The sequence below is a fragment of the Montipora capricornis genome, chromosome 10 (assembly GCF_036669925.1).
Source record: "Montipora capricornis isolate CH-2021 chromosome 10, ASM3666992v2, whole genome shotgun sequence".
Taxonomy (NCBI): Eukaryota; Metazoa; Cnidaria; class Anthozoa; order Scleractinia; family Acroporidae; genus Montipora; species Montipora capricornis.
This window is the reverse complement of record NC_090892.1, coordinates 24,938,388-24,950,887: the sequence shown is the minus strand read 5'-3', so window position 1 is coordinate 24,950,887 and position 12,500 is coordinate 24,938,388. Positions and strand designations below refer to the sequence as shown.

At 40.0% G+C, this 12,500-nt stretch overlaps 2 protein-coding genes across 2 annotated transcripts in view; both read right to left on the bottom strand.

Annotated features, from left to right (window-relative positions):
* LOC138020504 (zinc finger CCCH domain-containing protein 7B-like) overlaps window positions 1-7,016 on the bottom strand; it is an 11,868-nt gene extending 4,852 nt beyond the window's left edge. The window contains exons 1-4 of the mRNA XM_068867480.1: window positions 6,909-7,016; window positions 1,634-1,697; window positions 1,070-1,106; window positions 40-219 (exon numbers count right to left, since the gene is read on the bottom strand). Coding sequence (XP_068723581.1) covers window positions 40-219; window positions 1,070-1,106; window positions 1,634-1,677 — 261 coding nt within the window. The 5' untranslated portion in view covers window positions 1,678-1,697; window positions 6,909-7,016. The remainder of the gene's footprint in view (window positions 1-39; window positions 220-1,069; window positions 1,107-1,633; window positions 1,698-6,908) is intronic.
* Window positions 7,017-7,744: 728 nt separating this feature from the next.
* LOC138021681 (3'-5' exoribonuclease HELZ2-like) overlaps window positions 7,745-12,500 on the bottom strand; it is a 15,859-nt gene continuing 11,103 nt past the window's right edge. The window contains exons 4-5 of the mRNA XM_068868636.1: window positions 12,423-12,500; window positions 7,745-11,863 (exon numbers count right to left, since the gene is read on the bottom strand). The exon at window positions 12,423-12,500 is cut by the window's right edge and continues 90 nt beyond it. Of these exons, the coding sequence (XP_068724737.1) occupies window positions 11,760-11,863; window positions 12,423-12,500 (182 nt within the window). The 3' untranslated portion in view covers window positions 7,745-11,759. The remainder of the gene's footprint in view (window positions 11,864-12,422) is intronic.

The following is a 12,500-nucleotide window of genomic DNA, read 5'->3' as shown; positions in this document are numbered from 1 at the left end:
AAAACTGCATCCGGCTCGAGTCGTCCATCTTTAGCTTACCATTTTGAACCAACACTCGGCCCTCTTACGACAAAGGTGTTCCGCAACAATGTTTACGTCTTTCAATGAGCCAATAGGGCAGTCGAGGGCCATAGAGTAAATTGAAGCTGCTTTACTGTACTCCTTAGCATGAAAATTTTTATCGGCTATTCCTCTTAGATCTTCTACGTCGAGAATACCCTGAAATTGGTGCAATTATAGAATTCTGAGAGGTGAAGGACATGTATTCGGTCAAGGCAAGGTGAAAATGTGGGGTCAGTTTCCTTCGTGGAACTCTATTGGGATCAATACCACATACTTGAAAACTCTTTTCGTTTACGATTTTACGCATATTGTAATGAATGGTATGAATAATTATGGATTTAGAGGTGTTGACCGTTACATGAGTTTCTGCACTTCACTGTAATTGTAATTTGTTTACTCAAGGAACACCTTAAGAGCGCTCATGAGCTCGTTCAAATTGTATCCGTGCATTCCGAATCGAAGTGGAATTTGACAGTGTTCGTTTTTGAGTAGAGGGGAAAACCGGAATAACTCAACCCACATATGACGCCGGGACTGGGAATCGAACCTGGGTTACATTGGTCAGGGGCACCCAACTTCAATTTTCGGAAAATATCTGTTCGGAAGACGATTTGAGATCTAGAACTTTCGGAACATTTGTTGTAAAATTTCTTGCTTGCCTACCTCTCTTAGGATTTTCGAACATCTGAAAAATGGAATAATTGCCCATTTTTAACGGATTTTTACCCTAAAAAGGTCACCTAGAATTTTCGGGGCCTTTCTCCTGGCTGAAATTTTCGAAAAGGTAAGTTTAAAATATGCCTATATCTACCGTTTAAATACTAAAATACGTTTAACAATGCTATGTTTAAGTGGTTTTGAACTATATTCTCGTTGGGTGCCCCTGATTGGTCGGAGGCGTATGCTCTCACTCATTCGTTAATCCAGCTCGATTGGCAAATACATGCATTGGTGCATTTGCGGATTAAAAGTTTTGAAAACGCTGAGATTGTTGTTTCAAGCTTACCATCATTGATAGCACCATCAGCTGCCTAATCTCCTCACTATAAAGCAAAGGGCAAATTCAGCAAAAACCAGTTTTAGTTGTCTGAAATCTCACCACTGCGCCATCTCTCCCCCGTCATAAACCGACCTTTATATCGTAAATATTACCTTTTATAACATAAAAGGCAAAATTACTAAATGCTGCTTGGCTGAGACAGAGGGCATTATTCATTAATTTTGGTAATTGCCCCGGGCAAAGTTACTTAAAATTCATTGGTTCTTAAGTCGCTTAGCAACAGTGAAGAAATTGTTTTGTGGCTTAGGGTTTTTCAAACAATGGCGTCTCGTTTCGAAGGGGTGAACGATGAATTTATTGGAGAATTGAGGCAAATAAGCAAAAATAAAAACACTAAAAAAAGCACAGAGCACTGGAAAAACGTTTTTGTGTGGTGGGCAAATGAAAGAGAGCACGGCAGGAAAAAAAAGCTCGGAAATGATACTTTCAGCATTCTCGGCGGGATATCAAAAAAATAAACGTGGATCACTCATGAAAACCGTTTTAAAATTTTTATTATATGTTCCACACCTATCCTCCCAGGTCAGCCGTGATTCTTCGCCACCTTCTGCCATTATCGACCGTGACTTCAACCCTGAAAGTAAATCAGAAGTGGAGCAGAAGCAACATACTGGTTTATTCCGTGGATACCATTAAAATATTATATTCATTCACTTTCTAAAATCACCGCGCCTCATTGGTCTAAGTTCCGTTACCTAGCGACATCCAACTGACAGAGTACGTCATTTAAAATAACGCACAAAAACTGTGCAATGCAGTGTTCAACACGGCATGGCTATTTCGGCAGTGCCCCTCCACTTTTTTCCCCCAAAAAGTAAAAACACAAGCATAAAATGTTGGAAGTAGGATTTCTTCTTCCAGAAGTTTAAACAACAAAATGTCAATAAATCCGGATAGAATCACTTCTGATAAACTTTAATTACAGTACGTACCATTTCCCTAGTTCATATTTTTACTTCTTTTATTCGGGCTTACCCCGAACCCAAAACCCCAAATTTTAAAATAAAAGTTGCTTAAAATCTTTGTGAACCCTCAGTTTTTCTGGGCCTGCTACGGCCCTGTCCAGGGGTGGGGAGTAGGGGCTGGGGGTACGAGGTGAAGGGTACCATAGCTGAAACAAAGAATGCCGTGCCAAAATCCCAAAAACAAAATCTTCTTGGCTGTTAAGTTTGAAATAGTTGCTTGCAAGATTCAAACAGTTTTCAGTACAAGTTTATGCAACAGAAATGACATGAAAAACTCGCTAGATGATGTTTTGTCGAAATTTTAAATTTAGCGGGCTGTACAGCGGGCCGTACTGTAGAATACGGCCCGCTAATTTAACCAATTACAGCGTGCGCACTATCTGAGACATATAATAATCCCTCATATTGGCCCTATTCCCATCGTATTCCCTCTTAGGTTATTTTTAGATGATATCAATTTTCCCGCGGATAATGTTACCGCGCGCGTTACGTGGTAGTTTCGTGGAGGAGAGAAAGGGCAGCAAATTATGTACGATGTCATTCTCCGTTTTCAAAATTGAGTTTCATGGCCTGATAACATTCATTGTCTGCAAGATACAGGTTTCAAACATATATCCTTGGAATTGCTGAACTGTCTACTTTACAATGATACCAATTTGAAGTATTTCCAATCTATCAAACCTTGTCAAGAGATTATGAAGAGGTTAGCATTTTTATAAAGGTTTGGGTTGTTTCAGCTATGGTGCCCTTCACCCCCTACCACCAACCTTTACCCCACCATTTACCCTCACCCCCTACTCCCCACCCCCGGAATAGTCATGCCGGTTCAACATGGCTTCGACTTTGAGATTTCCCCGGGCTCGAAGAGGAGAAATTGCTGAAATTATCGACAGTGCGCATGCCATCCCAGCAAATACAAAACGGCAAACCAACTGGATACACGAAATTTTCAATATTGCAGTCAGCTTCGCTTGGTGCAGTATTCAAACTTTCTCGTTCATTGCACTGTAAGCGCGTGCGTGAATTGGAACAAAACAAGAACTAAACAGTCTCTAACCTATAATTACAATACACTCTTTTTTTATGAGAAACTTTCTTGATAACAACGTTCAGCCACTTAAGCCCCCCTCCCCTCCCCCCTTTTTTTTTGTTCGTTTAGCGCCGAATGCGTTTCTTCATATTGGGTCGGTCGGTCGGATTGAAAAAAGAACCTAAAAATAAAATCACAAGTAGTCTCAGAATCGGTGGACTGCTAAGTCAGCAGCTTGGAAAACAACAAGACGTGAACCCAAAATCAATATAGCGGAAAAGTTGATTGATGTTATCGTAAAATTAAGACAACGTGGGAAAAAGCGACATAAAAATGGTTCCTTTTTTTGGTTGAAAATGTCAAAAAATTGGGTCGATCGGACGACACTAAACAAGAAAAAGAGGATGGCCTAAGAACATACCACGAACATACCGGCCAAGGATGAGAGCCCGGGGCGGGGGGGAATTTCTGGGAGGAATTTCTGGGTGGGGATGTGCCGCTGGGACCCTGGAACCCTTAGCCTATACCAGAGCTAGTTCAGCTGAATTTTGCTACCCTATACTGGAGAAAACTCCCACCGATTTCCGTCTAAATTCCGATTCTTGACAGTTAATAATATCCAGAGGTGTTTCATGATAGCCATTTATTGATGTACTGTTGAGGCTGAATTACGTAAACTTAAACTTTGCCGATTTGATTTTTTTATATTCTTGAGTGGAAATTTCTGGTTTCCTTAGTCTGGTCAGTTCCTGAAAAATGATACCCTACTCTAGACCGAAAGGCTATGATTTATATTGTCTATCCTAGAGTAAACTGCTTGAAAACCATACCCTTCACAGCGGCACATACTTATATAGTCCATATATGGCAGTACCCCCCCCCCCCCTCCCCCTCCCCCGGGGATGAGAGTCAGGCAAGAATGTCTTTATTTTGCTCATTTGCCTTTTTTTTTCTTTGTGAGTAGTATAAATGAAGATAAAAGAAATGTAAAACTGTTGGTCTAACAGGATAATGAACTCAAATACTTAGGGACGTTTTTCAACATCAACAATGTATACGTGTTTTTCGATCGGAATCGCATATTTAGTATACCACCCAGATAACGAACATGTTAAGAACGTTCTCAGACTCAAATCGCAAACAAAACATAACAAGAACGTTTAGTCTCAGCCCCAACTAAAAACAAAGACGTTCTTGTAAAAAAAGACTGTATACGGAAATTCGTATAAATATGCTGCATAAAGCCTGGTTTTCATATGATCGACCGGATCGTCCCGATCGCCCCAGTCGTTTCAAATAATTAATGTTCAGAGGCGATCGGGACGATTATATGGAAACACTATCCAAGCGATCTCTAACTACCTGGGCGACTATGACCTCCTCGATCGCTTGGATAGAACATCAGTTCTATCCGGACGATAAAGGTCGTCTCAGGCGCGCAGGTCCTCGTCAGCGATAGTCTGGGTAGTGTTTCCATATAATCGTCCCGATCGCCTCTGAACATTATTTGAAAGGACTGGGTAAATGTAACTCAGTACACATATTTGTGTACGGACATGGAGCGCGGCTTCTATATCAGACTGGATTAATCCTTGTTCGCCAGTTTCAGTCAACGTTAAAATTCTGGTGTGTGAATTTCATCAGTTGCATTCGTGGCTTAATTCGTGGCTGATCAATGAGAAAATGAGCGGCAAGTTGAAGATCCTTCGTAACGTAGATGTATTAAGGCGAGTCCAATATTTTAAGCAGCAGCGTCAAAAATGTTTTCTTCTGACGGCTTCTGGACATTTATTTATCACTGATTGCTAGTTTTCCTGTCTGCTTAAAGACCACTAAAAAACGTGTTGAGGCGGATTCCGGATTTATCGTACTTCTCTTCATTTCACTGAGAAAGAAGCATTGATCTACCTCTATGTAAACTTCTGTTGAAACCCTAGTCCTGTTCTGAGATTCCCTCCTACTCCTCTCTGTGTTCATGGTGAAATTGATTTGTCAGTCCTCGTTCTATTGACAGTGGCTTGCAAACCGTTTTACAGTAAGAAAACTGCATCCGGCTCTAGTCGTCCATCTTCAGCTTACCATTTTGAACCAACACTCGGCCCTCTTAGACATTTCTCTATCGCTGATTGCTAGTTTTCCTGTCTGCTTAAAGACCACTAAAAAACGTGTTGAAGCGGAATTTATCGTACTTACGTTCTTCGTTTTACTGAGAAAAAAGCCGCTTTCTTGTCCTAAAATGGTTTTCACAATGCTGTAAAAGCTCTTTTAGTGAGTTTTGTAGCTGTCTACAAAATATTTATCTGTTCGGGTGTTCGCTAGGGGAACTTGAAGTCTGTAGAAATTTCAAGGTTTTATTTTGCCTCCTCCGAACGTTCAAGCAATCGTGACAGGCCTGATCAAAAACTTTACATTACGACTATATTGTAGCTGTCTACAAAATATTTATCTGTTTGGGTGTTCGCTAGGGGAACTTGAGGTCTGTAGAAATTTCAAGGTTTTATTTTGCCTCCTCCGAACGTTCAAGCAATCGTGACAGGCCTGATCAAAAACTTTACATTACGACTATAGTCGTCCTTCCTCCACCGGCCGAAGATTTTAGGTGACGCTTGGTTAATTAAAATATTATTCTTAAGCAAACTTTGACAGAAGATGTAAATCTTCAAATTTTATGCTATTTCCAATTATATCGCAGTTAACCCTTTCTAATCAGTAATATTACAGCGTTCTTTAATGTGGTTTTACCGAAATTTCTACACAATCGGCTTCAGACCCTTCACCACTTTTCCGAAACATTTAGGAAATCTGTTCAGAAAGTGTCCAAAACATTTAGGAAATCTGTTCAGAAAATGTCCAAAATCGTAGTGCGTCTCAAACGTCTGAGTTCGAATATTCGAAAATTGTAGCCAGACTTTCTTCCAAACAGATATTAACCGAAATTATTCGTTGAGGGTGCCCCTAGGTGAGGGATGAGACAATGGATAACCTGTCAGACACATACTTCATACGTTATTTGGTTCACAATGGGCCACCCTCAGTAATGGCTTTCTTTGACTAAAAGACGTCGTAAGTCCTCCAGCAATAACTCTGACTCAATTGAAGGGCGCGTTCGATTGACCATATTCCGGAATAGGAATACACGGAATAAAAGTTAGAAATCCTTCGTCTTTACGGAGGTTCACATTAAAATTATCAAACACTTGCTAAAATGCTATTTTAAACATATCTTTTCTATCCTTGTTGCTTCAAAAGCGCCAGACAGACCGTTTTGAATCATCACTCCACGTATTCTTATTCCGGAATACGGTCAATCGAACGCCCCCTAAATCTTGCGTTCTCTCGTCCTATTTGGATGCTGTTCTTTAATACCTCGCTCTTGCTACGGTTTCTTACGACTCGTTTACTATAAATTTTAACTCCATGCACGGCAAGGAAGGCAAGACACATATCTAAACTAAAACACTATCATATTTGTTAAAGTACAACTCAGTTACCAAGTTTAGCCGAGAGTGCATCTGCGTAACTTTTAAATCAGTTCTATAAGTCGGAATCAGACCTCTCAGTACGTTCATTCAATTTCCTTTTAATTTGACTGGAAGTCACATGCATTCATGAGGCTCTTTTGGTGGATCAAATTAAAAATCGACGGGTAGAAACTTTTTTGACTGAGAGACATATCGTGAACCAGGTGTTTGAAGTTTTCCTTGTAAACGACATCCTTGACCCACAAGGAAATAACACTGAAATTCAATATTAGCACATTCTGTCGACTAACAGACTACTCGATTCATACCTTTTGCAGCTCTCACTCGATGCTTCTGTATTTCTAATTACGACAACTTGCTCTTCAAAAAGACGCACCATCTATTAGCTTTATGTATTCGGGCAGTACTGAATATATGGAACTTCAATGTAGTATTCAAATTACCAAATAATAACAACAATTTCGATTTCTGAGAAATGACGTCAACTTCCTGCTGATTTTTCTCGGAAACCGATAGCAAACCTGTCCGAGCATGTCCAAAAGTCTAAATACAAAAACAGTATAGGTTTTATTACGGCAATTGCGGCTCTTTTGTAGCTGTTCTCGTCTTTTCATTTCATTTGTGTTTCGTGTTTTCGGGAGCAATCACGAGAGCCGGTATAATAGCTGCCGGTTCCTTCTCACGGTAGCAGAGAAGTCGGTTGCATGGCAAGGGTGGAAAGGTACAGTAGTGCGATGAGCAGAACCAAGTTTGTTTTTTGTATAGTTGCCAGGGTAGGCAGCGATCAAGCGTTCTTCCATTTCTTGCGAGGCGAAAAAAGAAGACCTGATCAGTGCAATTTCTTTTAACAGGTTTCCATGGCTGTTGTCCAGAATCTCGACTTTACTTTAATTGGCAGAAAAACAAAAGAGATTTTGATCCCCGCTCCGATTGGTTACAGAATTACATACTTTAAAATCGTTCTTTGAACTATGGCTGCTCCCAACGTGAACTTGGACAGGATGCTTACAGCCACTATCACTTCGTGTCTCGATTTTTTTTTCTCGCGTACCCTAAGAGAAGGGAATTGTGAGAGCACCCGAAAAAGAGGAGTTTATTTTTTATTGATATTGAATATTAATGATCAAACCGAAGCTTCCCAGAGTCGACAGCTGCCTTCTTCGACAGCAACAACAACCTTTATTTGTACCGATATAATTAATTATATTTTTACAACAAATGAAAGCCAAAAATATATATTCAATACGGAATAACCATTCGTTCGTAATTCCTTGACCGGCCACATGTGGCGTGTACGTGTTGTGTTGGGCGGTACTTGCACGCCGGCGTACCAACCCTTCCAATCTTCAAACACCTTCAGTTGGAATTTTCTTACGTCACAGTATACATGATTTCGGAACAGCACTGGCCACACAATCTTCTTCCTCCTCCCAACTTTAGGGGGTCCAAATCTGCTCTCTGTAGTCTCCATTCCGACATGGCAGCAAGTGCTTGCTCACAGCTCTCACGTGCTTCTGAGCAACCATGAGGTGTACAAAACATTTTTGACCTCTTTTGAAGTTAGAGAAGTAATTTCAAAAACTTGTGCGTCGTGTTTCATTGGATTTCCTAACGCACGAAAACATTTAAACTACCCGGCCTGCGGCCTCGTGGTTTCAAATGTTTTCTTGCGTTTGGAAATCCAATGAAGCAATTGCACTCGTTTTTGAAATATTACTTAAACTATGCACAATCGACATTGAGATGTACATGGACACATCTGACATAAAATATGACACAGAAAACTCAGTCTGACTTATTCGGCCTTGCGGGAAGGTCTAAGAACAGTTACTGTAGACTGAACTTTAATGTGTCCAAATGCAAAATTAACCGAGTGACTCAAAATCGTGAGAAATCTGTCACAGATTACTCCTCCGTTTCGCACGAGGAACCGGTGTTAACATGAAGAAAATCAGAGTAGCATTCGAGAACAATCTTTCGTGGACTTGCATTTTGAGTCAAATCGGTGGCCCTGTTTCATATTTGAACTTCGCGATCGGATCACATGCTTACAAGGACTTGTGTCCGAGCGTTATGTTTAAGCTGTACTTGTTCAGTTTTATGAAAACGTTTATCTGTTTAATAACTAGCAAGGCATGCCAGAACTGCCTTGTCGACCTCATTGTTTTTTCCCTTCGTTGCTTAACCCAAGTTGTCTGTAAAGACCGTTGTATTGATCATGGACGTGTCAAATATGCTCTGTGTGGTCATCAGTTCCAATAATTGCTAACAAAGTACGTGTATTTGACGTCATCAAGTTAAAAGCCGGTACTGCACGCAAAAATTTTATCACCTTTCTCACTTCCCCTATATCATCCAAATCCGTATTTCTGAATAAACGTTTACAGCGAGGTTCCAATAACGTATGAGGTGAATCCATATGATCCACACTCGTTTTTTATAATTTACTTATTTTTGAGGAATAAATTCCAAAAATGGTTTTCCGCGTGAAAACTGTACAAAGCAATTGCCGTACATGACGTTCTAACTGGTGTCTTATTTGTGCCTGCATAATTTTGATGTCACGTAACAAGGAGGTCGTGAAAAAGTAGGTTTATTTGCGAAATTTACGAGAAAACCTGCGCGTAAAATGTACTTTACAGCAATTTCATGTAATCTCCTTTCATACAGCTAAAGAATTTGAGTGCAAAATTCCCTCCTCAGTTGTCATGGCAAATGATTCTTCTTCGGATGTTCCATTCTTGGATCCTAGATCACAAATCCTCTTTCAGATTGTCCTTAATTAAAAACACTCCCGGTAATGGATATCGTTATTCGTCCTGGTAAAATGATGTAAATCAGCAAACTAATCGTACGGATAAAAGCGACTTTACGACAGAGGAAAGACAGTGTTTTATTGCAAATTTCGAATCTCTTTGTCGGCAGTAACCCTTGAGTTACCTTTGAGATCCTCTCAGTGTTGTGTGCCGTTAAAACAAGTAAGTATTTTTAAACCATAACCCATTCTCAAGGAAATTCGCCAATTATCTTTCGCTTTTCATTTTTTTCCGGAAATTACTGTGGTATTTGCGTTCTTTTTCTTGTTGCGTTTTCTTTTTTTGCCCGGCGATGATTCAATTATAGCTTTCCTTGGAAAAGAGTGGTAGACTGGGAGCCAGAATGTACACGCGAGTGGTTCTGGGATATCATGACGTTCTTTCTGTATTTCAACTTAAACTTTAAAAAATTAACTAAGTGAATGATTTACACTGAATGTCTCCTAAAAAAATCCTTCTAAAAATCATAACGATCTACACTGTACAAAAATTTGCCATTAACATTTCTGGGTGTTTCATACACCTTATTCCAAAATGGCCCCTGGTTTATGCGGATACAACTTGGCCCTTGTTGCCTCGTTCAAGATAAAATATTCTTTTGAATTTTAAGCTTAAGAACGAGGCATCAAGGGCTTATTTGAATAAAAAACAAAAGAATATTTAAATGGCGGCCATTTTGGAATAAGGAGTATAAAATTAGTTATAATAAAAATGATTGCGTACAGTAAAATGACACCCATTTCTTTCCTTTTAGGCGGGGCTACCATATATCATAAAAAGTACAATGTTCGTTTCAAGTAAAAGAAAAGGGATCCGTAGACGTATTGGAAATTGTTATGTGATGTAGCACAAAAACTCGCGACAATTAAAAGCACATGGCTTGGGGAAGTTGATCAGTGTTTGATAATTCCCAAGCGTATCGTTAAATCCCAAACAGAAACCACAGAGGTTAGAATTTTGCAAGCGGACGCGTAGCGTGGTAATTTTTTTAAGTACGCACAAGTACATATGATCTAGAAACCTAGTAAGTAAACTAAGCGAAAAATGCTGCGTTCTTTATTTCTTGTTCGAAATAGTTGTGTGAATACAAGCAAAGAACAAAGCGTCTTGCCCTTATTTTAAGCAAACTTGGCGCAAACAAAACATTATTTTGGATGTGCTAGCTTGACTGGAATTGTCAACAACGTTCTTGGAACTCCGCTCCTTTGTCAAGAACGTTCTTGCAACTTCGCCTTTTTGTTGCACTGCATTGTTTAGTGTAAAAAAAGTACAATGCAAAACTAAGTGAGAACATGGTATAGCTTTTGTTTTAGTTTTTAGAATTTAATCAAAGTGATGTTTTCATAAAGCCGCGGTTACACCAGCGATTTTTTGCTCGCGCTGGTGATGCGATTTTTTCAAACTTTGTCGTGTCGCCAGCGCGAGATGAAAATCGCACGTGTAGCGACCCTTGAACTGGCGACGCGACGGGTGAAAAAATTGCAAGAAAAAAGTCGCCAGAGTTGAAACTTTCCCGACAAAATCGCAGAGATAGCTGCCCTTGCAGACAACCAGCAACTTTTTGCCCGCGCTTGCGACGCGACTAAAGACTATTTAGCCAATGAAATTAAAGTAGGAATGTCTGTTTATAGTGCCCAGGTCTCTTGAAGTATGCGATTCGCCAAGCCTTCAATTTGTCGCCAAAATTTGTCACAAGTGTAGCCACCCTGGCGCGCAGGCGACACGACAAAATCTGAAAAAAATCGCATCACCAGCGCGAGACAAAAATCGCTGTGTAGCTGCGGCTTAAGGAAATCTTGGTTGCGTACAAGTAAAAGTTAAAAATAGAAACAATTAGTATAAAATTTGCGTATAGGACGCTACGCGCCTGGCAAGCACTATGATATGCATTTTTCTCACGTTCTTAGGGCAAACCATGTTGTCACCACATTTTATAATCGTGAAATCAACGTCATAAATCTAGGTTAAAATATTTACAGTTCCCCTGTTGGAACAACAGAGTATTTTGCATGTTGCAATGGTCTGACAATGACCATGATAGCAGAAGATTTCGTGTAATCTCACACTGCTTTAATTTCGTTTTTTTTAAGCCTGTCTCCACCGCTGCTATTTCTTCCACCGCGAAAAAACCTTTGCCACGAGAGGTACCCTTTTCCCGTCGACCACGGGCTGTTGTTATCATAGAGACGACTAACTCTTTAACAAGACACTTCTTGATTGGCTAAGAGAGTTAGCCCGCAATGTAAACGGCATAGGTACAGACCGCCGTAAAAAGATTAGCAAATTAAAGAAACCTCTGCTTGGCTGGTGATGGCCGATGACATTGGAATATGGACGGATTGTTCATGGGCCGGGCCAGTGATCGCCGTCCACTAGACATGACTTTTCTTGGTAGTGTTCTATGAGATCACTCCACATATCACAGACTTCAAGCAAATTCTTGTTACCTGCAAGAGGAAAAAAACAACAATACATCAACGACACGTGCAAGACTACGAGTCTTATTTTTGATTCTGATTTGATCGATCTTTGGAAATTTCACGGCCTACAGAGGAATACTAGTACTAGTAAAAGCACATCCTAACTCAGACAATGACTCAGCTAATATAAAATCAGTACTTCCTATATCAGTTAAACCATTACTGACACATTACTGGATGCGGTTTTTGAGAAATTCGGAAGGTTATAAGGAACGATCAATGTAAGAGAAGTTCAATTTCTCAACTTTCGTAATGCACTGGAAGGAATTGACCGAAGTGGTGAACATTCGTCACTTTTCAAAGACAATGAAGTGAAAAAAAAAATTATAACAGCAACAATATCGATTCCTATTATGATTGGCAAATGCCTTTCCGTTTTTTCATCGACTGCCGTCAGGAGTAACAAATACTCGCTGACGAACCCCGAGTTAAAAAAATTAAAAACGCAGAAAAAGTAGTGGCAACTTGTAGAATATGTACGGAAAAGCCATACGATCACTCTAAATCCTGTCATTGTTGACCTTACCAATGATGACGAGTCCTCGTTTTGCCCGCGTTAGAGCGACATTGATCTGGTGTTCATCCGTCACAAAACCTAGTTTCT